General features: G+C 47.4%; 1 protein-coding gene across 1 annotated transcript in view; it reads left to right on the top strand.

The window, feature by feature from the left end:
* TLL2 (tolloid like 2) overlaps nucleotides 1–26,609 on the top strand; it is a 190,888-nt gene extending 164,279 nt beyond the window's left edge. The window contains exons 13-21 of the mRNA XM_032778202.2: nucleotides 2,364–2,559; nucleotides 6,347–6,472; nucleotides 9,267–9,427; nucleotides 10,119–10,299; nucleotides 13,677–13,802; nucleotides 15,734–15,861; nucleotides 20,801–21,014; nucleotides 21,888–22,138; nucleotides 26,431–26,609. Of these exons, the coding sequence (XP_032634093.1) occupies nucleotides 2,364–2,559; nucleotides 6,347–6,472; nucleotides 9,267–9,427; nucleotides 10,119–10,299; nucleotides 13,677–13,802; nucleotides 15,734–15,861; nucleotides 20,801–21,014; nucleotides 21,888–22,138; nucleotides 26,431–26,565 (1,518 nt within the window). The 3' untranslated portion in view covers nucleotides 26,566–26,609. The remainder of the gene's footprint in view (nucleotides 1–2,363; nucleotides 2,560–6,346; nucleotides 6,473–9,266; nucleotides 9,428–10,118; nucleotides 10,300–13,676; nucleotides 13,803–15,733; nucleotides 15,862–20,800; nucleotides 21,015–21,887; nucleotides 22,139–26,430) is intronic.
* The last annotated feature ends 213 nt before the right edge of the window (nucleotides 26,610–26,822 follow it).

Here is a 26,822-nt window from a genome sequence, read left to right as displayed (position 1 = left end):
GGAGAAATTAAACATGATTTACAATAACTGAGCTATGTAAGAATATTAAAGAAGGGCTTAGAACTGATGAGCGCCTCTGTACTACCCTGTCATGTAACATGAGATCCCAGGGTTATTTAATGAATTTAATGGTCGGTAAATTTTGAATAAACAAAAGGAAGATACCTCTTCACTCCATGTGACTAGGCAGTGCCTGGAGATTAGCAAATCATATTGTGTCTAGCGGCCCAATCTTGTTCCCACTGAAGTCAAGAGCAAAACTTCCCTTGTTTTCAATGGAGCAGGACTGGAGCTTAGATCAGTTTAGGGCCAGAACTGGCATTTGTAAATGTCTAATAAGGTGTAATGTTTCAGGACAGCAGGTAGCCTCTGCAGAGGTCAGGAAGGATTTTCACCCAGCATTTGCAGTAGGCATTGCGCTACTGACCGGGTGCATTCTGATTTGATTGATTTTTTTTTTTTTTTTTTTCTGACTCTGTGAAGTAGCAGGGCTGGAGATAGGCTGGGCCAGACCCTGATCTGGGATGGCATGCCATGCCGTGTCTTCCTGATGTACATTTTCGCTCTCATCTGTTCCTTTTGTAAGGGCCAGCACAGGATTTGTTCTCTCCAGTTTCTGCTTGTTTTGTCCAGACAAGGGCCATCAACTCCAATGGGCTGGCTATGAAACCCCAGGGCATTCCCCAACCTGCCTAGTTTGTTGTTGTTCATCTCCCTCCTTTGCTGTCACTTAGGGGGTGTGGCCACAGTACAGAGACTTTGGTATCCTCCTGGGAAAGCAAAGGAGCCCTAGTTCTTGAGCTATTTGCCTGTTGGTGTTTTCCATGCTGTCTGGCATACAGGGATGTTCTTCCCCTGCTCAGAGATCATCCCTTGGATTTGCCCGTCCTTGCTGCTGAGCCTAAGGAAGGCAACTCTTTTAGATGGTCAGGAACCAGAGTCTCATTGGGAGGTGGCATGTGAAGGCAACAGAAATAAGACCATATAACACTCTGAAGTTGCATCTCAAGGGGCTGCAGGGGATTTGATGGCAGCCCCGTGATGCAGGCAAGAGGCTTCAAAGCTACTAGCAGGAGATGGAGTGGATCCCACCAAGTCCAATACCCTTGGGAGGAGGCAGCATGATACGGTGGGTGCTTTGGACCCATGATCAGAGCAGATATCGAACCTCAGGACTGTGTAAAACAAACATAAAGATCCAAGAACTGAAGAGAAAATGGAGGGGCAGGAAGGTAGGGTCTGAGCCAGTCCTTCAGGCCCTCTGCATTGAAATAAAGGATGCTGTGGCTCAATAGCTCAGGGGTTAAAGTGGTGGTCTCAGAATTCAGGGGTCACAGGTTCAACTCTCACTGGGGCCTGGATTGCAATCTCTGCCTCATACTCTCCTCACTGGTTCTTCCTCAGTTGCTTGTCACTCTTCAGCCCTAACCAACCTCCTTCCTGTACAGAGGGGGCCTGGCTCCCTAGCACAGCAGATGACTATTCCACTGTAGTCTGATGTGTAAAAGTTATTCTTAGAGACACTATCCATGGCTGCAGGGCAGTACTTCTGAGGATGAAAACAACCCTTTTCGGGAGGAGGGATAGCTCAGTGGTTTGAGCATTGGCCTACTAAACCAGAGTTGTAAATTCAATCCTTGAGGGAGCCATTTAGGGATCTGGGAATAAAATCTGGCTGGGAATTAGTTCTCTTTGAGCAGGGGGTTGGACTAGATGACCTCCTGAGGTCCTTTCCAACCCTGATATTCTATAATTCTGTGACTAGGCAAACTTCTCCCATGCTGCCCTGCCCGTACACCTCAGCCCTGTGTGGATGAACAGCAAGGGGCCAGTTATGAAGGGGATTTTTTTGTGCTGTCACTTGGGAGCTGAGCTGAGACTGATCTGTAGCTATGTCAGTAATCACAAATTACACATTCAATTAAACTGACATTTTAAACCATACAACCAATAACGTGCTCTGCAGATTGGCAGGCTGATGGTAACCTTGAGGTCCAAATTCTGTTCCACTTGTTTATTTGTTATACTTTCGACTGAGAGGAATGTTCCTTAGGACCACCTGTCCCCATGCTTCAGGCACTGTTAATGTAAATTCAATTGCTGAACTTGAGTGTGTTTCATTTTTAAACTGATCCATCACAAATCCCCCCTCCCCCCCGCCCCATTCCCCTCTTAACAACTCCCCACCTCCCCAGTTTCAAAAGCTTGGGGAAAAGATGAGCGCTGCTTCAGCTGACCCAGAGAGCATTGCCCTGACTGTATTGACTCAATTTGTGATTTTTGATCCTTTAAAGCTAAATGGAATCTGATGGGGCTGAGTGAAGAGGGTGACCTCTGTTGGCGCATTCCCTTTCCCTCTGTAGATTGAGAGGCACGACAGTTGTGCTTATGACTACCTGGAAGTCCGAGATGGCCTCACTGAGGACAGCCCTTTGATTGGACACTTTTGCGGCTACGAGAAGCCAGAAGATATCAAATCCAGCTCAAATAAAGTGTGGATGAAGTTTGCATCTGATGGGTCCATCAATAAAGCAGGGTTTGCAGCAAATTTCTTTAAAGGTATGGATTACACATTGGACCCTAAGGTGGTTTCATTAAGATGAAACTTCTCTATCAGAGACACTTGAGACCCCTCTCCAAGGATGGCCCGGGGCCAAGTGCAGACCATAGTATTCAGTAAAATCAACATAAGGCCATAGTATTCAGCAAAAATCAACATAAGGCCTCTGTCTAAACTGAAGACTGCAAGCTGCTTGGAGTAGCACAGGCTGGGAGCCGAAGACTACATAGCTCCTTATTAAAGAGGAAATGGCTGCTTTCCCCTCTCCATTTTAAGCAGACCAGATGGGGCCCATAGCTTCCTGGCAACTTGCCATTGTAGTCCTCAGCTAGTCAACTCTGGGTGCACCCATTATCTTAATGAATTTTGTAATGACCAGGAATTTAATGTGTGTCTTGCATTGTTTGGAAGAAACATGAAACATACAAAGCAGCCAACAGCTTAAAAAACTTGAGTAGAAGTACGGGTTGAAATCTGTGCTTTATGAGAACATGGGACACTACCTTTTAAATGCTGAGAATAAACCAGCCATGAACCTATACCGGATCAATCCTTAAGGGCTAAGCCTTCTACTCAGGTCCAACAGTTAGAGGATGAGGCCCCAAAAATGAGGGATTACCTTGTCTTCAAGCCAGAAATGTGACCATTGGGGTTATTCTAGTTTTTGCTACTCCATGCTATCCTTATGGAGAAGCAAGAGCAGTCCTTAGTTATGCAGACAATCTCTGAAGTGCATATAATATTCATAATGATGTGGCTGTTTTAGGTTTTATATAGTACCTTTTATCTGGAAGCATCCCAAAGCATTATACACTCACCTGTACTGAAATGCAGCCATCTCTGGAGTGGGACATTGCTGCTCCTAAACAGTGCAAAGCTGGTTAGGTCAGGAACTGAAGATAAATAGTTCTCCAATTAAAACCACCAGGGTAAATTCTTAGTGAAGTATAATGACCAGGACCCCAGAGCTCACATCCCCACCTTGTAGACACAACAAATCCTGTATTTTGGCAGGGGTTAGACTAGATGACCCTTACAGTTCCTTCTAACCCGCTAGTTCTATGAGTCTATGAAAATGGCTTCAGGACCTCCAGTGACCCTGACCTAAGCTTTGTCTCATGCAAATGATTTAACTCTACTTCCCTTCCAGGTTTAATGAGGAGCAGGAAGTCTGGCATTGTCTCTTAGCCTGCATGGGCATTCTGTCTTAGCCTGGCAGTGAAGAAGCAGGGTTCTAGAGGCTGATGCAGACGCTGTGGCCCAGGAGAGCAGATTCTCCCAAACTGGTGGTTAACACTGTAGTTAGATTCACTAACCAGTCCCAAACTGTGCTCCTGGTCCCCTACACTGGTTATCAAGAAGCTAAAAAAATGGAAATCACACAGCTCCCTTTATTGCATTCCAATTCTCTGGCTCCCAATCAGCAAACAGGTCCAGTAAGGTGAGGAGTTATTTAAAACTCCGCTCACTATACAAAATGTTCTTCTGATCCCCAAAGGACCAGCCACATTGCCAGGTCAATATTAGTTTGGATCTTACCCAAAATGCCATGCTGCCAGCCAATCCTTTAGCATCTAAAACTAAAGATTTTATTAAAGAAAGAGAAGAGAGTTGCTCAATGGTCAAAGCAATCAGATACATACATAAGTGTCATGGTACAATTCCCCACTCTGAACCTTAGAGTCCAAAAGAATGGGTACACATGAATCGCTCTAAGCTGATTACCACTTAGAACCTGTTAGCGCTGCCACCAAACCAGGAATTCAGTGTCTGGTACACTCTGGTCCCCCCAAAACCTTGCCCAGGACCCAAGACCCAGACCCTCTGGATCTTACCACAAGGAAGAAAACTTTTCCTTCACGTTACCTCTCCAGGCTTCCCCTCCGCTGGGTTACCCAGGAAGATCACTGTGATTCAAACTCCTTGAATCTCAGAACAGAGAGAAAATTCACCTTCCCCCTCCTTCTCTCTCCCTCCAGGCTCTCCTGAGAGAGAAAGTAATCCTAACGAGAGAGAGAATTAACTTTTCTCCCCTTCCCTCCTTTCTCCCACAATTCCTGTGGATCCAGACCAGTCCCTGGGGTCTCACCAGAATAAAAAAATCAAGTTCTTAACAAGAAAAGCTTTTAATTAAAGAGAGAAATAACATAAAATGATCTTTGTAAATTTAAGATGGATTAGGTACAGGGTTAGTTATAGACACTGAAATACCCTCCAACCAAGTATACAAGTACAATAAAATCCTTTCAGCAAAATACAATTTGAACTCCTCACATAACCAAATACCACAATTAAACTCCTTCCGCCAAATCACATTTCAAAAAGAAACAACATAAGCCTAACTCGCCTTATCTACCTAGTCTTACTATTTTAAACTTATAAGAGCTGAATCGAGAGATGGAGAGAAAGCTGTTGCATGTCTGCTCACCTCAGAACCCAGATGAGAACAACAACCAAAACTAACAGCACATACAGAAACTTCCCTCCCTCAAGATTTGAAAGTATCCTGTCCCCTGATTGGTCCTCTGGTCAGGTGACAGCCAGGCTCACTGAACTTGTTAACCCTTTACAGTCAAAAGAGATATAAAGTACTTCTGTTCTATTAACTTCTACTATCTGTTTATGACAATAAGACTTCAGAGTCCATATATCAGGTTCCTAACAACATTGGTGAGTTTGCTGGCTTGTAGAGTCCCTCTGGAGCACATCCAAAGTGTGGCTAGGTCTGTCCATCCTTTGTTCAAAGCTTCAGTTTATAGAGAAGTTACTGCAGAGGTGGGAAGCAGGACTGAAGACCAAATGTAGAAGATGCGGCTGCCTTTATATCCTTTGCCATGAGGCTTGTACATCCTTTGTTCCAAACACAAGCTCACAGCACATGGGCATGGAAAAGTCTTGGAGTCCCCTGTCCACAGGCATATCCCTAAGTGTCCTGCTGACTCATAAACATAGCCCCTGCCTTCTCTCAATGGGTTCATTGTACAACTGATGCCCTTGATGGGCTATTAAGCAGTCTGGATAGTGCTGATGCCAATCTGTCTAGGGGTGTCCACCCAAAACACAACACAGGTTTGTTATACAAATATACCACCCATATTTATAACTCACAATATAAAGATAATACATACATATAAAGATGATTATATTTAGCCAATCATAACTCTTCCACTGATACCTTACATGACATATCTTGTAAGATTCACTGCAATTTTGTAATATTGGTATCATTAATATTATAAATAGTCACCCATCTTCCACATGGCGTCATGGCGGGGATGAATTACAGCCAGGAACGGGGTGAGAGGCCAATAAATCAGACGTTTGGGCATTAGAATGGCAGCACAGGGTGTAGAAATCTGATCAGAAAAGCCAGGTTTCAAAGTCCAGCCTCTTCCTAGGCTGGTGGGAGTGAAGCACTGTTCCCAAGGCTGTGCGTACACAGGCTGCCCTCATTAGTGTTGGGTGCTAAGAATAAAGGAAATCAGGAGTGTCGCTGGAAATGAGGGCAAAGTGCAGCAAAGTCTTTGCAAGGAGAGACCTCGCTTCCTCTTCCAATGATGTTGACTGAAAGTGTCACTTCAGTGCCCACTGGCTGGCAAGACCACTGTGGTGCCAGCAGACTGGCGATGCTAATTGTATGCCCCCTACTTGGTGAGGGCAAGACTGGCCAGCAAGACCTCTTCAGGTGCTTCTTTGGTCCTCCAGCCTGCGAGCACTGCCTATGAAAACAGAGCTGGGGATCAGGCCATTAGGATAGCTTGAATTGTTGCCTTTTCCTCCCCACAGAGGTGGATGAATGTTCTCGGCCAGACAACGGTGGATGTGAGCAGCGCTGTGTGAACACGCTGGGCAGCTACAAGTGTGCCTGTGATCCTGGCTACGAGCTGACGGCTGGTAAAAAGAGCTGTGAGGGTCAGTAGCCTGCAGAGCGGGGAGCGTGATCGGTGGGGAGGCACCACAGTTAAGAAGAGTTAAGTGGACCTGGTTTGAAAATGGTTCTCTGCCTCCCATGGAAAATTTTAACAAAACCAAAAATTTAGGTTTCATTAGAATTTTTGGAGAAAGTGTTGAATTTTCAGTGACAAGCTGAAATCTGAAATGTTCTGTCCAAAACCCGAAATATTTGTATTTCTCTGCTGCCATGGTGCTTCGTTATCACATTTTCCTCTATAGGTTGGGCTCCCTGATTGGACTGCATTTCCTGTGATACACCACAGTCTCACCTGTGAGTGAGGGCAGATGGGGCAACATGACCATCACCTAGCCGCAGTGGCTGGTGGGAAATAAGGTCCAGCAGGGGGTTTCCAGGCCACAGAAGTGAACTGCAGGGCATGGTGGCAGAATTCAGAATCAACATGTTTTAGTTTGAAGCTGAAACCAAAAAGGGTTTGGTTTCTGGGTGGCCATTTTTGTCCTGAAAATTTACATTTCCTGTGGAAAGCCGACACTTCTGATGAAAAATGTCATTCAACCCAAACCCCAATTTTCTGCTGAAAAACAGTTTTGAGGGAAATTTTTCAATCAGCTCTCTATGTAAATGGTTGATCTCTTTAAATAAGTGTTAGCTTGCCCAGCTCTGCTGCATTGAGAGACTCCCCTCCCCGCTCATCTCCCTTGTTTCCTCCCCTTATTTGAGAACCGTTTTGGAAATGGTGAACAGAATGAGTGAGATCTTCAAAATCCCTTGGGGTCTCCTTTAATTCTGCTCCCATTAAAGCAGATGACAGGCCTGCCATTGATTGTAATGGCAGCAGAGGTAGACAAGTCCTGAGGGCTTTTGAAAGTCACTCTGTATTTTAGATAGCCCCTGTGCATAATTTGACAGGCACTTCTAGAAATATTCTACCCTCTCAATCCACCTACTGTACAGGAAACGGGGATGGTAGCCTCTGAAACCCTAATGGCATTTGTAAGAGCAGTTGCTTTTGCTTTTTCAGGCATTGCTATGAGACATGTTACGCACTGAGTAACAGTGCAGAGAAGAGAATATAGGCAGAACCTGAATCTAGAAAGAATAAAACAGTCCTGCTTTCACGACCAACAGCAGAACCCTGCTGAAAATTTCTATCCTATATTAACAGACTTTAAATCAGGGTCTTGATCCCTTAGCAGAGTTGGGGGTCCATGTTCAGACTTTCCTAGAGACAAGTGTCTAAACTGACTGCCAGATGTCAGTGTGGTTTCCTTTCTCAGCCTAGAATAGGCCTAAGTTAAAGAGCAGGTGGAAGAGGATGTGAATTCTGCCAGCCGTATCAGTCCCTGTCCTTCAAATAAAGCTAATCGCCAACAGTAGGGTGGGGATTGTCGATGAGCTACTAAAAATAGTGAAGTCCTCAGGGTAATACTCAGAGCCGGTTGGAATGTTTGGATGGAAATCAGAATATTTCATAAGATGTTTTGTTTTCCAAATGGCTCTAGAGATAACGCATTCAGTGCTTTGTTAGACTTTGAACTCTAATAAAGCCGTAAAACCCTGACGTACTAACAGGGAAATATGAAACTATAATGCAGAAAAGGTGTCTGTTTTACATCAAGACAGCTGTCTCGTGTTAGCTCGCTCTATGTAAAACCTTAGTGGAGACAAAACACAGGCAGTTTTTACCATGCTAGAGCTAGCTGGGGTCAACGTCAGGTGGGGGCGTGTGTCTGTGTGTGTAAGGTTGAACTTGAGTAGTTACATGAAGGTAAAAGCTAATTTTGCTTTGTCCCTACTAGCATTTTACATCTAGAGAACTGACCCGAGTTATCTGTCTCGATGTAAAATCACACCTCTTTTGCAGGGGAGGCAAAGCCAAAAGCTAGTGAAGTTTTAAAGAAAATGGGCCACTAATGAGAGAGTGCAAGTCCCCAAAGACACTGGCTTTATCCTCACTCAGAAAAAGGTGTGTGTTAACCTTCCCCTGGCTTTTAGACGTGGCCTGTAAATTATAAACTACCCAACGGTTTGTCTTTACTAGACTTTAACCTCTAGTCAATTGATTGCCGCTTCCATGGAGTACATGCAGTGTTTGTAAAGGCTAGCATGGGCACATCCTACACGCTTGATGGAGGCTACAGATGTTTGTTCTAGGCAGCGCTCTACGATAAAGAGCAACTATTTGTAGCGTAGAACGAATGTTTAAGGAATCTCCATGTTGGCCTGCACAATCATGTTAATTACCCCCAGCTTAATTGGTTGTCACTGAACTTGAGATGCAAAGTCCAGTAGAGACCAATCCTGAAAGGCTACTGTGGTACTAAGGGCCAGATCCTCAGCTGGAGTAGATCAGCAAAGGTCTAGCTGCTTCAGTGGAGCTCTGCTGGTTTTTACTAGCTGAGGATGTGGCCCTAAAGTGATTTTCCATTTTCTCCCCCAGTCTCAGCTATTTTAAATCCATTCTGAAGGCTGAGATTGGAAACACATGCCCTTCCCTTGCTAGTGCCCCAATTAGCACTGACTTGTTTCCTAGCGAACAACGTGGCACATGGGGGAGGGATAGCTTGGTGGTTTGAGCATTGGCCTGCTAAACACAGGGTTGTGAGTTCAGTCCTTGAGGGGGCCATTTAGGGAACTGGGGTAAAAATCTGTCTGGGGATTGGTCCTGCTTTGAGCAGGGGTTTGCTAGATGACCTTCTGAGGTCCCTTCCAACCGTAATCTTCTATGATGATCTTTTCTCTGTCTGGACAGAGGCAAGTAAACCTTGTGTTCGTTTGTCGCCTCTCCAGCTGCCTGTGGGGGCTTCATCACCAAGCTCAATGGGACCATCACGAGCCCTGGGTGGCCTAAGGAATATCCCATTAACAAAAACTGCGTCTGGCAGGTGGTCGCTCCAGCCCAGTACCGGATCTCTCTGCAGTTTGAAGTCTTTGAGCTGGAAGGCAACGATGTATGTAGCTGGTCCATGTATTTAGTAGGTGCGATTGTTGACTGGCCCGGAGCCTGATAAATTCCTGGGGTACTGAGAGGAGACCCAGTGTTATGTCTTGGTTTGGGGGCTTCCTGTTGTTTCTCAGCCCTTGATTTAATGAGTAAATGGCAGTAGTTAGCAAGATTTTCTTTAAAGAACAGAATCTGTTTTCTTTGGTATGTACTGGTAGGGAGTAGAGAAGTACTGAGCTATTTCTTTTACAAATGAGCTTGTTCCTATAGCAGTAGGTATCCTGAGTATTTTCCATTTGTAACTGTTAGTTCCTCTTTCCTAGAGACAGGAAAATGTAAAATTGAGATAAAAGCACTTCCCTACTTCCCAGAGGGGTGGTGAGGAGAGAAATACATTGAAGATAGTGAGGTGCTCATGTGGTAACAGGGCCAGATAAATGCTGTACAGAGATAAATGAAATGTAACTAAAACCATTCTGATAAATGCAAGTATACTATAAGATGGAGCAGGAAGTGAAGGAGTTGACGAGATTAAGTGACTCAGGTCGGGGGGAGTGTTACTGGTGGCGGGCAAGTCTGTGTATGGTGTCACTTGCCATGTCACTCAGCAAAATGGACTCTTGCTGTTTGGTATCCTACATTTGCAATGCAGTGTGTCCAAGTCCTCCACACTATGAAATCTGACTGTCCCTTGGCAGGTCTGTAAATACGACTACGTGGAGGTTCGCAGCGGGCTGGCTTCCGATTCCAAGCTCCATGGCAAATTCTGCGGCTCAGAGAAACCGGAAGTGATCACATCCTATAGCAACAACCTGAGACTGGAGTTCAAATCAGACAACGCGGTATCCAAAAAGGGATTCAAAGTGCACTTCTTTTCTGGTACGTGGCTGTGTCCCTTGGGGAGGAAAGCTCTCGGCACTGGCTGTCCTGGGTGTACGGGAGAACTGCGTGCTTCGTGTGAATGTGCATCTCCATGCTGTTAAGTCTGGCCATCCATGGCATCAGTGGTTACATTCTGCCTTCTGCTGTATGAAAGTCATTATTGCGGTGTACCATCTCTCCCTCTTCCCTTGTCTCCCAACAGTGGGAAGGGACGGTGAATTCTGTACGATCCATTTCCATGGCACAAAGGCTGCTGCGCGTTACCCTAGCAATGCAGGAATTGCCATAAGGGATTGCAGATCCTTAGATTTTAAGGCCAGACCTGCTTAACACAGGCCAGAGAACCTCTCCCAGTAATTTCTGCATCAAGCCCAGAACTTATGTTTTGAGCTAGAGCATGCCTTTTAGAAAGACAGACATCCAGTCCTGAAGACACATCAGAGCAGGAGATCACCCGGAGTCCTGTCTCAGACACTAGACAGCACTAAGACCCTTCAGAGGACAGCAGGCAGGACCTGAGGTAACCTGCCTCTCAGGAAGGCTTCATCCTGGCCCCCAGTAATTAGAGGTTGGCTTTTGCCCTGAACCAGGAGGGTTTAGATCCCTTCAATCCTTACAATCATAGCTTTGGATGTTATATAAATGTCCAGTCCTCTGCTGAATCATGCTGGGATCTTGGCCTCAATGACACCTTGTGGCAGAGAGTTCCAGAGATTTATTATGCTGTCATAGTTCAGGGCAAGTGCATGTGTATTCTCCTGCCATGCTCCACCAAGGCCACCCACTCTAGGCTCCTGGCTTTTCAGCCATCACCCTTCTTGGGCAGAGACCCACGTGTTTATCTCCCTCTTGACTGGGGTTTTTCAGGCTGCTCAGTTCCCTGTCTACACTGTGATATTCCCAGCAAGCCAGACTGCCTGTGCAGGCCAGCATCTGCATTTTGTTTGTTCTCTGAAGGTATGAGAAAAAATATTAAAAACAATAAAAGAACCTACATGCATGCTAAAAAGCATCCCAGATGTCACCCCTCAGCTCCAACGTCGGGCTCTGGTAGGTGTCAATCCTTCATCCCTCACAACCGGCTTTCCCCGTGGTTACAAATTCATAACTGTCTCAGGTTCAGAACCAGAACAACCAGGAAAAGCTCAGTCTTTCCTTTATACAGCTGGGACCTTTGATCTTGGCCTCATGTAACAGGTGACCAGCTGACAGAGGCCCTTTCCTGAGGGTGTGGCTTCAAAAGTCTGGGGTTTTGCATAACCAGAAGTGAGGAATTTGCATTCACCTCCCCCTAGGTATTGCCCAGGAAAGCCACTAAACACTTTTTGTTCCAAAAGTCCACACTATTCAGTACTGTCCTTTGAACCCCAGGTTTCACATCTAGGCAGTTCCACGCACAATAATACATCCACCGTTCATTTACTACAATGGACCCTGAAGATACTTAAACTTAACTCAGTAAGGTCTCCCAAAGACATGGCAGGAAATTGCCAGATCTGACACACATGCGCTATGTGGAAGTGTTTCCTTTCATTGGTTCTAAATGTTACCTTTCAGTTTTGTCGCACCCCAATGTACTTGTATTATGGGAAAGGCTGAATAGATGGGTCTGATCTACCTTCTCTATTTATACCTTGTTCTATGCTTTCTTTCAATGTCTTCTGTGTGCAGCATACCACATGGGCCCGTAAAACTGCCCCCTCCTGCTGCCCAGGCAGCCATGCACCTATCTGCCCATCTTCTCTGCTCTCGTGGCTCGTGCAAGCCACAGGAGCATGGGTGAAGGCATCTGCTTGCCTCTGCCCAATCTCTCTCACTCTCTGCTTCTGCTGTGGCACATTGCAGTCTTGGGGGCAGAGCCGGCGCTACCATTTAGGCAGCCTAGGCAATCGCGTAGGGCACCAGGATTATTGAGGGGGCGGCATTTTGCCGGAGGGGTGGCAGGCGGCTCCGGTTGACCTGCTGCAGTCATGCCTGCGGATGGTCGGCTGCTCCTGCGGCTCCGGTGGACCTCCCGCAGGCATGCCTGCGGCAGCTCCACAAGAGCCACGGACCAACAGACCCTCCGCAGGAATGCCTGCGGCAGCTCCACCAGAGCCGCGGGATCAGCGCGGGAGGTGGCGAAATGGTCGTGCGCCTAGGGTGCGAGAAACCCTGGCGCCGGTCCTGCATGGGAGGAAGCTTACCCGGCAGCAGCTCTCTCTACCTGCCTGCATCCTCTTTCTCTGCACCAGCCACAGTCCCCCTGGGCAGCAGACAGCTCTTCCCACTAGACACTTGGCGAGTGGAGGAACCGGGGAGCTGCTGGCAATGAGCTGAGGGAAGCTGCTTAAGGGAGCGTCAGCACAGAGCTGAGCATGAAGCAGGGTTGCCAGTATAAAGATGGGCCAGTGGATTTTTGCCAGGACTGGTACATTTGCCTGTTAGTTTTCCTGAGTGCTATTCTCATCTAGTCAAGCTTTGTTACTTTTGTGTTTAATTATAAATTGGGGGAAACATTTAAAATGTACTTTATGTGCTAGACCAGAGGTGGGCAAACTAAGCCCCCGTACCACATCCGACTCATGGAACCGTCCTGCCCAGCCCTTGAACTCCCTGCCAGGGACTAGTCCCTGGCCCCTCCCATGCTGTCCCTCCTCCCCCGCAGCCTCAGCTCACGATGCCGCCAGCACTCTGGGTGGCAGGGCTGCAGGCTCCTGCTGCTCTGAGTGGCATGGTAAGGGGGCAGGAAGTGTGTGTGTGTGTGGAGGGGGTTGGATAAGGGGCAATGGGTCCTGGGGGGCAGTCATGGGACAGGGAGCAGGGGGTGGTTGGATGGGATGGAGGTTTTGGGGGGGGGCTGTTAGAGGGAGGTGTTGGATAGGCATGGGAGTCTGGGGGGGCAGTCAGAGACAGGAGTGTGGATATGGTTTGGGGCAGACAGGGAGTGTGGTGGGTTGGATAGGGGATGAGGTCCCCGGGGGCAGTTGGGGGCGGGGGGGTCCCAGGAAGGGGGGTCAGAGGACAAGGAGCAGGGGGATTGGATGAGTCTGGGATTCTGAGGGGGGCAGTTAGGGAGTGGGAAGGAGTGGATAGGGGGCGGGGGCCAGGTTGTTTGGGGAGGCACAGTTTTCTCTACCCGGCCCTCCATACAATTTTGCAACTCCGATGTGGTCCTCAGGCCAAAAAGTTTGCCCACCCCTGTGCTAGACCCATGTAGTTTGTTGTATTGTGAGGAACAACAGTGAACTGGGGAAAGAACAAAGTGGCTGGACCTGATTCAGCGACTGAGATTTATGGTAGTTCTCTACCCTAGCAGAGAGAGCTCCCAGCTGGCATCAGATTTGGTTCTCTCTTGACAAGGAATTAAGTGCTGTTCGTTTGCCCCTCCCCAGATAAAGATGAATGCTCCAAAGACAATGGCGGATGTCAGCATGAATGTGTCAACACATTTGGGAGCTATGTCTGCCAATGCAGGAATGGGTTCATGCTTCATGAAAACGGCCACGATTGCAAAGAAGGTGAGCTCCGCTAACTGCAGTAAGGAAGCATTGATTTATTTCCAAACCTGCTATTTAGTTTTCCCTATACAATGTAAATAATGCAGCAAGCAAAGGATAATTCTTGGGTAAGGACAGGTGAACAAAAGCCTCTTTACAGAGCATAATGCAGATGCACCAATGACAACCTCTCAGTCTAAGTTGTTAAAGGAGCCCAAGGGAGGTAGGGGCTCAGCTCCCATTGAATTTCAGGGCTGATTTAGGCTGCTCTACACGGAGCTTCCCAGCCCAGGTCTAGGAAATTGAGGTAGCTGGGCACACACCAGCGCTGTAAAAATGGCTGTGTAGAAACACTTCTAAGTTGCAATTTGGGCTAAGGAGCACCCCTGTCCCAAGGCTTCAGAGCTGGAGCTGCAGGGTCTATACAGCTGTTTTTAGTGTGGTAGCGTGAGCCCAGGTCCGTTGAGCCAGGCCGAGTGGCTTGGTGCCATGGGCTCTGTGGACAGACCCCTGAGTCTCCTTTGAAACTCTTAGCCTTTTGGTGAAAGTGATCTGACTCCAAAAAACCTCTGCAAATATAGAGGAGAGTGGCTCCAAAACCAGAACAGGAGGGAGATGGAGATAAGGAATGATGGAATGAAGAAACTGAGTTTCATCGAAGCCTATGGATGTGTGTGTATTGGTGCTGGTAGTTAATTCGTCCCAAGGAGAGTAGCTATTTCCTGTGTCCATATGACACTAATTCACTCTTCTTCCAGAAGTTGGCTGGAGAGGGGTAATTTTTGCATTTAATACTATTGTGGAGTTTTGCTTCAGCCAGTCTTTGTAAGTAGGCAGAACCTCAGACGGGCATCTCCTAAGCGATCTCCCTAATCCATAGTGTTGTCTGGCAAGAGCAACTGATCCGGTGTCCCCATTGTGCCCAAGCAAAAGTCTCAGTGGTGAACGCCAGTGGCTCTTACTGAAGTCAGAGTGCTGAACAGGCCTGGTCAATAATTCACCCAGCAGTAATAAACCATCTTTAAAGAGCAAATCTTGGGCTGATAAAAGATTGAGCTGCAGAGACTGGAGTCTTCTGTTTAGCCACATAAGGGTAAAGCACAGACAGGGCAGTACAAGCTGCCTGCAATTAGAACACGCCCCTGCTTGCTGTGTCTGCTGAGATTGGCAACAGAGTGTGGCTGTGGGTTTTGTGAACAGAGGGCAACATCAGTGGATGGAGACCACTCGCCCCGTTCACGCAGGCCCCTGAGCATCCATCAGAGGGAAATGAAAATCCATTGGTGCCTGTGAAACCCAGCTCCAGCAAATACAAGACAAGCAGCAGACAAAGCCCGGGGGACTGGAAATATACTTGGCCAAAGCTTCTGAATGCTTGTGAGCGGCACAAACACGTGTGGTCTATGCCCTCCAAATCACAGTGCTCACCCAATGCTGCCTTGTGTTCCAGCACTGCTAGGGCAAGCAAGCGCCTGAGGGAGTGTGGGCGAGGTGGGGAGAGAGGGAGATGAGAATTCTGCCCAGGGTGGGAGCAGAACGCACACAGGTTCTGCGGGGAAGCTCCGCATGTGAGACAGGGAAGTGCACTTGCCCTACCACTCCCCCCTCACGGTATAGGAGCTAGAACTGTAACCCCTGCCCAGGCAGGGTGGGGCTCTGTCCTTCTCTGAGCTACAGAGACACATGAGCCTGCTGCAGCCGTTGCTATCAGAGATGGGTGTTGTAGCTGTGGCAGTAGAGGCTTATGCTTTAAGATCCAGAGGTCCCAGGTTGCCCTGTCCTAGCAGCTGACAGCCCTCCCAGGGGCGCAGTGTTACACAGCAATTATAAAAGAGTCTCTCTTCCATGATTAAATCCTTCTCCTGTTTTGCCACATCTTGGCCTGGGAGCTGCCTCTAGCGCACTACAGCTACAGAGACTTGACTAGGTGACTGGGTTTTCTCTTTCCCAAGCTGGCTGTGAGCACAAAGTGAGCAGCGCAGAAGGAACTATGGCAAGTCCAAACTGGCCTGATAAGTACCCCAGCCGGAAGGAATGCACCTGGAACATTTCTGCGACTCCCGGCCACCGGGTGAAAATTGTGAGTAACTCGGGGAGGAGGGGATTAACTCTGCTTTTCTTTTTACAAACATCGTCCATCTGCTGTGTGCTGGGGATGAGTGAATGCTGCTCTTTATCCAGGGCCTTGGTGAGCTGCGGGGTGGAGTGGCTCAGATGGAGCTGGTCAGACTGTGCCCCCCTCTGTGCTCATAAGGGGCAAAAAGTGGAACAGGCAGTGACCTTGCGGGTGCTCATGATGCCAAAGAGGTGTTGGGAGAGGAGGTCGGGGCTGCATCCCACTCCCCCTTGAGTACAGGTATAGCGAGTGTACACTGTCCTGTCCTCATCCTCCCGTTGCAGGTAGGATCCATCTGCCCAGGTACTTATGGCTACGTCTGCGCTGGGGGAAAAAACCCAAACCTGCTGGAGCTCTGAGATCCACCCTAAGCCCAGGCTTCAGAGCCCAGGCTCTGGCCTGTGCAGGAATCTCTGCACTGCCGTTTTTAGCCTGTTGCATGAGCCCAAGTCAGTTGAACTGGGGCTTTGACAGAGTTCATTTTTGCAGTGTAAACAGACCCTTAGCATCCCTCCGCACTGTACTATCTGAGCACCTCCCATCGCAAATGGGACTTTATTCTTGCAGCATCCCTGTGTGTGAAATGGCACCCCATTTTACAGATGAGGTTCCGAGGTACAGGGTAGATTAAAGGATTTGCCCAAGTCTACACAAAAGTTAGTGGCGGAACTGGAATTTGAATTCAAATCTCCCAAATGCCAGTTCAGTGACTTAATCACTGGACCAACTTTCCTCTCACAAAGGATTCTTCAAATAATGGGGCTGTCTTTCTCGTTAGCAAATCCCACCCCATCTTTTGCAGCAATATGTACCCTCCTTAACCTTTCCACATGTCACTCGTACAATGGGTGAGTGTGCTTTAAAGTTAATAATATAACAAACCCAGGGTATTCATGGTGGATGTGACAGGAAACTGCAGCTAAAGAAACTGTAGCTGGTTCTTGAAGGTAGATGCCTTTAGTTGTCTCATCAGTCAGGATTTCCAGTTTGCCATTTATCTCAAGCCACACAGTGGTACTATGAGAGTCAACACTTGCAAGCAGTTGCTAGTATACACAGGGCTTCTGGGGAGAGGCAGGTATTTCCTGTTCTGGACATAGGGCTGATCTTGGTTGCTAATGGCTCCCACCACGCATTGTAAATGGGAACCCCTGAGCATGGCTGTATGTGTAGATGATGAGCTATCCCTGACCTGGAGTAACTTAAAAAAAACCAAAAACTTCTCAGCAGCTTTCAGAGCCCTGGGGACAGAGCTTTCAGCCCATGAGAACAGAGAGGCACGGTGGCTCATGCTACCCATAGAGGGGACCCCCTGTGATACAAAGGAGGTCAAATCGGATGATCTAGACTCAGTGGTCCCTTCTAGCCTTGAACTCTGACTCTCCTTTGGAGGCTTCTGAGACAGAGATGGCGAGTATAATTTTCAGACATGCCTTGGAAGCCTCAGTCTCATTGAAAGTCAATGGGGGACATGCTCCTGAGTGGCTAAGTCACTTCTGACAATGGGACTTAGGAGTGTGTGAAAATCCGACATGGCAATAGCTATCTGTCTATCTCCTCATGCTGGGTTTCTTTGGAAGAGATAGGCCTAGTTTACGTTAGATCCTATGTGTGGCAGGGGCTGTCAAACACCGGGGGCACTGACTCTTGATTGACATTTTGGTGCATAACACAGGCACTGATGCAGCCCGCTGAGCACACAGGTCTAGGCTTAATGTCCTGTAGACACTGGAACGGCTCCAGAGGTGATGACAGAACAACAGAGGAACTTGTGACTGCAGCACAGCCGTGCGTATCAAATGACTTGGGTTCTATTCGTGAGTCTGCAGGAGACGGCCTGCATGGGTTTAGTGCACAGGGAGGGAACCAAGCTGTTCCCTTCTTTGACGTGGAGATAATATTGACTTCCCTCGGGGGAGAGATGTGGGGCTGATTAATTGTGACACTCATGAATTCATAGAGCTTAAGGGCAGAGGGGACCATTAGATCATCTCGTCTGACTGTGCGGATCTGCAGGTCCTGATCCCTGGGCCCATGGGCTGCTACCGCCTGACAGCTCTGCTAGTGACTGGAGAAGTGGGGGCCATAAGACCTTATGCTCCACTGAAGGTACCGCCCACAGGCACCTGATTGAAGGAGCACCAGAACCCCTGATTGGGCCGAATACTCTATTTAAGTCAGAAAGAGACACAGGAAGTTGTCGGTGCAATAAGGTGGATCCTGCTGTTTGCCCCCTGGCTCCAAGCCTGGTCTCCGATTCTTGACTTTAGCCCTGCCCAATCCCCAGTTCCTGAACCTTCTTGCCCTGGTTTCCAACTGCCCCGGCTCCAACCCTCAGCTCTGACTCCTGGGATTCTGTCTTAGCGCTGGCCTTTGGCTCCGGCTCCTGTTTCACTCCTGGCTTGACTCTTGACTCTGACACCAGCTCTGACCCCTGCCTCTACTCCCTACTCCGATTCCTGCCCTGACCACAAGGTCTGAGCACCCACTGAACTCCTGTATGTCACAGACTGTTAATGAACCCAATAACTTGGTCTGGATAAAGCATCTCTTCCAGAAAATCATCAAGTCTTGACTTAAAGACAAAGAGAATCTGCCTTGATAGTCTGTTCCAATGGTTAATCACCTTCACTTTAAAAATAATAATAATTGGGCCTTAATTCTAAGTTGAATTTGTCTGGCTTTAGCTTCCAGCCATTGGTTATTGTGCTGCCTTCCTCTGCTAGATTAATGGGCCCTTTAGTACCGGGCATTTTCTCCTTGAGAAGGTACCTTAGAAACACCATAATCGAGCCACCTCTCAATCTTCTTTCAGAACAGGTTGAGCTCTTTAAGCCTGTCACTGTGAGGCATTTTTCTCCAGCCTTCAGATTGGTTTTGTGACTCTCTTTTCTGCATCCTCTCCAATTTTTCAACATCCTTCTTATAATGTGGATACCAGAACTGTATGCAGTATTCTGGTACTGGTCTCCCCAGTACCATAGATGGAGGTAAAATCACCTCCCTTCTCTTGCTCACTAGTCTCCTGTTGATACATCCAAGGATCGCATTGCCATAGCAGTGCTTGGAGAGCACACGAGTTGCTTGTCCACTGTGACCTCTAAATCCTTTTCAAAGTCACTGTGTTCGTTGTTCGCAGATGGATAACTTTGCATTTCCTTGTATAAAAACACATTGTATTTGTAACAGCCCAGCTTACCAAGCAATCCAGATTGCCCTCTCCTCCTCATTGTTTACCCCTCCCCCTGTCTGTGTCATCTCCAACCTCTATCAGCAGGGATTTGAGGTTTACTTCCAAATCATTGATATAAATGGTGACTAGTAATATTGGCAAGGATCCCTGCAGCACCCCATTAGCAACATCTCTGTTATTTGATGATGCCCCACTCACCACTGCTTTTAGAGATCTGTCAGTTAGCCTGCTGCTAATCCATTAAATCCCTAATCCAATTCTTAATAGTGGCAAAATGTACTGTGATCCTCAGATGGAAGATGCTGCAGAAGGACAAAAAATAGGACACTGAGGAGAGACGTTTCCCACATGTGAACACTATGAATCAATCCTGAGCTCTAGTATAGTGTTGGGGTGTTTTGGTAGTTTTCTATATGACCATAGCTGACCTGAATGAGAGGCAGAGCCGGGAGCACCTTGCAACTTTTTTTCAGCCTTCTCATGCTTATGCGCTAGGGTACAGTCTTTAATTACAGGATCACATGCTATTTTTCCTGCAGTATCCCTGTCTCATTCAGTGCACAGCCTGGACCAGCTCTGGGGATGAATCAAGGTTGTCCAGTGAAGGAGGCTGTTGTCTGTAGGCCCTGCAGAAGTTGGAAGGTGTGCAGTGAATGAGGCAGGGAAGAGAATAGGAAGGTGAATGTCACCCTGGATTCTCTCCTGCCATGGAGTCCTTGTGTGATGCTGGGCAATTCACTTAACGTACCGTTTTCACAGGTGGCCCCTAATGATGTGTTCCTCTTTTTCTGATGTTTAGTCTGAGACTCCTGGGGCCTGATATATGGAACTACTGGGGGCTCCCATCTGCAGCTAATGTCAGGAGCTATGCTTTGAACATAAAGTCACTCTAGAATGCTACTTACTCTGGAAAATGAGGCTGTAGATATCTCAGATTGGGCACGCAAAATTTGTGAAAACATCCAACAGTTTTGGCCTTGGTCCCCGGCTGTAAAATGGGGATAATGCCACCAGCTAATTCCAGAGGCTTTTGTTGCAAAGATAAATTCAGCAGTGTTTGTGAAGCACTCAGATACTATGGGTTGAGCACCATAGAAATACTAAAGAAGAAATTCATACTTTTATATTCAGTGCAGGATTTGGATTGTGTGCAGAAGCCCTGGGGCCACACACTGAATAAGGGGGCTAAAAAGAAATATTGAATAAGTACCTATGCACTGAATGATGCAGGAGCCCTGTGGGGGGAAAATAGCATGTGATCTTGTATTTAAAGACTGTATCATAATGCATATGCACAAGGGGGCACAGTTAAGATTGACCAGGCAATCCTAGCTCAGGCATTTCCTAACTTTCCAGTGCTTGACTTTGCAACCTTAATGTTCTGTTAATGTATTTGTGGGGGAGGTAACAGAATATATATAACATGGTTCTCAAAAACCACCAGATTATTCACAGCCCCACATCCACATTCACCCATGCAATCAGGCATTAATTCTGTTTATGCTCTTTCCAGAAAAGCAAGTAACTCTGCTCTTGTATGTGTCTGATTGGGTGCTACAAGAGGAGAGAAACACCATACAGTCTTGGCATCATTTCTCCTGGTATATCCTGCTTTGCCCTACATCCTGTGTTAAATACTGTCAGAGGAGTGCCAGTTTCTTTCATGTCTCTGGAGAGGTCTAATTCTCACTGTTGATTCTTGCGTTGTAGACGTTCAATGAGTTTGAGATTGAGCAGCACCAGGAGTGTGCCTACGACCACTTGGAAATGTACGATGGCCCCAACAGCAAGTCACCCATCCTTGGCCGCTTCTGTGGCAGCAAGAAACCGGATCCGGTGGTGGCATCTACTAACAAGATGTTCCTCAGGTTTTACTCTGATGCATCTGTGCAAAGAAAAGGCTTCCAGGCAAAGCATAGCACAGGTAAACTGGGTTTTCTGCTGCTACTCCAATGATACTGGGAAGGCTGCAACTCTTACAGTGTATATTGCTAGGGCAGGAGAGACCCCCAAAATCAGACAGCGCTCATTCACATAAGACTAGACAGGTCACAATAAAGTTGTTCCCAAAGAAATGACCCAATCTGAGTGTTAACCAGCAAATACAGACTACACCAACAAGCATCTGGAGCATCCATTGCATTGTACCATTCATGCCAACCATTCCCTGCCTGTATGGAACTTGCCTGTTCTAACCTCTAGCTTCCTACGTGCTGTCTGCATGGGGAGAATTATCAGCCTAGCTACAGCCAGTAATAATCTACATATGGATACTCTTATCCTGGAATAAGAGTGTTTTCCCCCTGATTTAGGTTATACTACTCTCAAAGCAACATAAACTAAACCAGGAAAAAGTGCTCTTATTTCAAGGTAAGTGTCCCCATGGGGAGTTTTACCAGTATATGCCAATATAATTATACCCCCATACAGCTGTGGTGGTAATTTTCCCTGTATAGCCAAGTCCCTAGGTTTTAAGGCCAGAAGGGCTCCTCATGATAGTCTGGTCTGACCTGCACAGACCATAGATCTTCACCTACTGATCTCTCTATTGAGCCAAATGTGCTTGATCTACAGCACAATAATCTCTTAGACATTCAATCTTGAGTCAGAGGCTCCAGATGACTGGAGATTTTTCCACATCCCTTGGCAATTGGTTTCCCCTCACTGTTAAATGTGGCCCTTTGACAAGCGCTCCCCAACTCCCCTCGCTGGGCGACGCTGGCAGGAGATGTCTAGGCTCTGTTGAGCAGTGGGGATATTCAGGAAGGCTATACAACGTGCTGTCTCTTTGCTCCAGAATGCGGCGGGCGCCTGAAGGCTGACGTACGAACTAAAGAGCTGTATTCCCATGCCCAGTTTGGGGATAACAATTACCCAGGCCAGTCCGACTGTGACTGGGTTATCGTGGCGGAAGATGGCTACGGAGTCGAATTAATATTTCAGACATTTGAATTAGAGGAGGAGGCCGACTGCGGCTACGACTACATGGAGATCTATGACGGCTATGACAGCACTGCACCCCGTCTGGGACGCTTCTGTGGCTCAGGGGTAAGCCGTGGAGAGGTTAATTTCTTAGACATAGCTGTATCCAGGGGAAGGGGATACACTATGGGCATGATCCACCCTCTTTCGAGTCAGACAGATAACACAGTCGTTACCAGCTGCCCTGAACTGGCTACGAGCATCCCTTCTGTTCTGTTTCACTCACCTGCCTGCAGTTGTCACCAGACACCAGCAGAGGTACCTGCAACTTAATCTATACACTGTGCTAGATTGGTGATGCTGGGGGTGTGGGCTGTCCAGCCAGTGTGCCTGAGCCCTGACCTGGAGGGAAACTGCTGTCTAGGGGCAAGGAGCTCAGCCTCCCGCAACCCATTTAATCCTGGCCTCTGTGTAGCAGAATAAGGTGCCAAAGTACGTTGAGGCCACACAATGAAGAGGGGAAGAGGATGGAATCCGCTTGCATATGTAACCCATACCCACTCAGGATAGGGCTCTGTCCCCCTGGACAATATCTGGAGATGGAATAGCCAGCTACAGGTAGAAGAGGATTGTGGGATTTGATCCAGAGGTCCCAGGTTCAATTTCCCCTGCTGTTAATCCATCTAGAGGTTCAGCACTATGAATGCTCATGAAGTCTCATCTGTCTGGAATTGACTCCTGATGGAATTGCATTGACTGCTAGCTAATGTTTTTATGCCATGCTATCCCAGCACCTAGGCTGGGCCCCATTTAAAATGCACTTTTGGGAGGATTTCACCTGCCTATTTTAATGAAGCAATTAAAATATAATTGGTCAAATCCTCCCAACGGTGCATTTTAAATGGGTCCCAGCTTAGGAGCTGGGATAGCATGGCATAAAAACATTAGATAGTGAACAATGCACAGGACCTCACAGGGAAGGACAGCACCTGGGGGAGAAGAGAGGCATGTGGACAGCCAGGTAAAGAGGCAACTTTTACTTGGAAATAACTGGCAGGGAAGATGCAGGCTGGAGGCAGGGCTGCAGAGGGACTGTAGAACTGCACATGCATTGATTTTGTGCCTTTCGGCCATGGGGGGTGGGGGGGTATGCCTTGCATGTTGGGCAACTACATTGAGTTTAATGGGATTGCATAGACTGAAAGCAGAGAATTCACCTCTGAATTGTCTATCAGGGGCATCAAGGGAATGTTGGAATTCACTACAGTTCCCAAAGCATGGGGTATCCGTGTCACAGTACTCCCTGAGCCCCCTTCCTGCCAACCTTAGCAGTAATGCCAAGGGCTGCGTAGGTCATGGTGGTTGAAATACCCTCTGCCTATGGAGATCCTCTGTGCAGAAAGGAGCTGAGTCACATGGACAGCAGCAGTGCAAGTCTAATCCCCATCCAGAAGCCCCATGTTGGGCCACCGCTTGTACCACCATGCCCCGAGGAGGATTGTCAGCAGCAGGGACTGAACCTGGCACCACTTAACATAAGAACAGCCACACTGGGTCAGACTAAAGGTCCATCCAGCCCAGTATTCTGTCTTCTGACAGAGGCCAATGCTACTGCCCCAGGTGATTACAAAACAGACATTCATTATTTATCCACCCACTGTCACCCATTCCCAGCTTCTGGCAAACAGAGGCTAGGGACACCATCCCTGCTCATCCTGGCTAATAGCCATTGATGGACCTATCCTCCATGAACTTATCTAGTTCTTTTTGAACCCTGTTATAGTCTTGGCCTTGACAACATCCTCTGGCAAGAAGTTCCACAGGTTGACTGTGTGTTGTCTGAAGAGATATTTCCTTTTGTTTGTTTTAAACCTGCTGCCCATTAATTTCATTTGGTGACCACTAGTTCTTGTGTTATGATCTAAGAGCATGAGCCTCTGCTGCCTGAGCTGAAAAATGCTGGTTCGTTAGCTTCAGCTGGCTCATCAACTTCTGTGACCCAGCAGCCACTACAGGGGGATAGAGCCCCCATTGAGGGCGCGTGCATTGTGCAAGCCTCCCTAAAACACTCCGTCAATGCTGTTTATCAGTACAGGCCATCAACCTCTCAAGTAATGAAAACTGGCACCTGCACTTAGAATCATAGAAGATTAGGGTTGGGACCGATCTTATTTAACCTATTTATTACTGACCTTGGCACAAAGAGCGGGAATGTGTTAATAAAGTTTGCGGATGACACAAAGTTGGGGGGTATTGCTAACACGGAGAAGGACCGATACTATTCAGGAAGATCTGGACACCTTGTAACCGGAGTATAGTAATAGGATGAAATAAATAGTGAAAAAGTGCAAGGTCCAAATGCACTTAGGGATTAAAATAATAAGAATTTCTAGATATACGTGGGACGCATCAGTGAAACGACGGAGGAAGAAGGACCTTGGGTTATTGGTTTGATAGCAGATACTATGAGGCCCCAATGTGATATGGCTGTAAAAAAAAGCAAATGCGGGTTTAGATGCATCGGGCGAGGTATTTCCAGAGGAAAGGAGGTGTTAGTGCCAGTTATATACGCGCTGGTGAGACCCCACTTGGAAATAGTGTGCAGTTCTGGAGTCCAGTTAGTAGGATGAATGCAAACTGGAACAGTTCAAGAGACGGGCTAACTATGGCATGATCCGAGGAATGGAAAATCTGCTTATGAAAGGAGACTCAAAGAGCTTGGCTTGTTTAGCCTGGCCAAAAAGAAGGCTGAGGGGATAATGCTTGCTCTATATAAAATTCAGGGGATTAACGTTAGAGGAGGGGGAAGAAAAAGGAATAAAAATTATAATTTTATAAACTAAAAAAAATGTAGGTGGCCACGAGGGAACGAAAAAAAAAAATGGGTTAAAAAACAACTTGGATATTTAGGAAGTTTAGAACTTGAAATTAGACCGAAGGTTTCTAACCATTAGGGGAGGAATTCGGAACGGCCTCCGAGGGAAGATAGTGGGGGCAAAAGACTTATCTGGCTTTAAGACTAAGCTTGATAAGTATAGTGGAGGTGGATGTTTGATGGGAAGTTTAAATTGGGCAATTGGATTTTGGATTACGGCAGATAAGTCTGCTCAATTCTGTGAGGGGATGTTGGATGGGAGGGAACTGAGTTAGCTGGCCAGAATCTTTCTTGGGTGGCTGGCTGGTGAGTCTTGCCCACATGCTTAGGGTTTACTGATCGCCTATTTGGGCGGGAAGGAATTTCCGCCAGGGCGGATTGGCGAGGGGCCCGGAGGTTTCGCCTTCCTCTGCACTATGTGGGCCATGGGTCGCTTGCTGGTGGATTCCCCTGGGGCAGCTTGAGGTCTTCAAATCCTCAATTTTGAGATTTCAATAACTTCAGTCATGGGTTCGGGTGTATAAATGTGTATGGGCAGGGTTTTGTGGCCTGCCTTTGTGCAGGAGGTCAGACTAGATGAATCAATTGGTCCCTTCTGACCTATGAGTCTATGAGGGTTGGAAGAGACCTCAGGAGGTCATCTAATCCAACCCCTGCTCAAGCAGGACCAACATCAATTAAATCGTCCCGAGCCAGGGGCTTTCTCAAGCCGGGCCTGAAAAAAACCTTAAGGGAAGTTAGATTCGACCACTTCCCTAGGTAACCCATTCCAGTGCTTCACCACCTTCCTAGTGAAATAGTGTTTCCTAATATCCAACCTAGACCTCCCCGACTTCAACTTGAGACCATTGCTCCTTGTTCTGTCATCTGCCACCACTGAGAGCAGCCGAGCTCCATCTTCTTTGGAACCCCCCTTCAGGTAGTTGAAGGCTGCTATCAAATCCTCCCTCATTCTCCTCTTCTGCAGACTAAACAAGCCTACTTCCCTCAGCCTCTCCTCGTAAGTCATGTGCACCAGCACCCTGATCATTTTTGTTGCCCTCCGTTGGACTCTCTCCAATTTGTCCACATCCTTTTTGTAGTGGGCAGCCCCCAAAACTGGACACAATACTTCAGATGTGGTCTCACCAGTGCCGAATAGAGGGGAATAATCACTTCCCTCAATCTGCTGGCAGTGCTCCTACTAATGCAGCCCAATATGTCATTTGCATTCTTGGCAACAAGAGCACACTGCTGACTCATATCCGGCTTCTCATCCACTGTAATCCCCAGGTCCTTTTCTGCAAAACTGCTGCTTAGCCAGTCAGTCCCCAGCCTGTAGCGGTGCCTCTAGCCATCAAATAAGATGCCTCCTCACATTTTATAAAGTGCCTGGGAAATGCGAGCAGGGCAGAAGGGAATGAAACATTCTGCATTTGGGTCTAACGCTTGCCCATCAGACCTGCTGCGTAAGCACAAGGGCTTTGACTTCAGACCCGTTGGTCCTGGTGAGAACAGTTACTTGTCATGTAGACTGACCAGTGTTTTGTTTTCCCTCCTGCAGCCCCTGGAAGAAATCTACTCTGCGGGGGATTCCATCATGATCCGATTCCATACAGATGACACTATCAATAAGAGAGGCTTTCATGCCCGATACACGAGTACCAAATTTCAGGACGCGCTGCACATGAGAAAGTAGCTTGGATGTTCCTCATAGACGTTCCCAGGTGGAGGAGTGAGACATCTACCGGCGCCTCACCTAAAGCAATGCACAGTATTTTTCTGTAACTAAAACCGAATGCAGTCCTGAAGGCTTGCCTTTGAAATTACTAGCATGACTCTCTCTCGCTAACATACCCAGAACCCAGTATTTTCTCTTAATCGTGACTGCCAGGGCATCAACTTGGTATTTTTGCGCACCTGGCCACTGGCCTGAATGAAGAAAGAGTTTGAACT

Source organism: Chelonoidis abingdonii, chromosome 16, assembly GCF_003597395.2.
Source record: "Chelonoidis abingdonii isolate Lonesome George chromosome 16, CheloAbing_2.0, whole genome shotgun sequence".
Taxonomy (NCBI): domain Eukaryota; kingdom Metazoa; phylum Chordata; order Testudines; family Testudinidae; genus Chelonoidis; species Chelonoidis abingdonii.
Note: the sequence above shows the minus strand (reverse complement) of the source record. Positions and strands in the feature narration are given on the sequence as shown.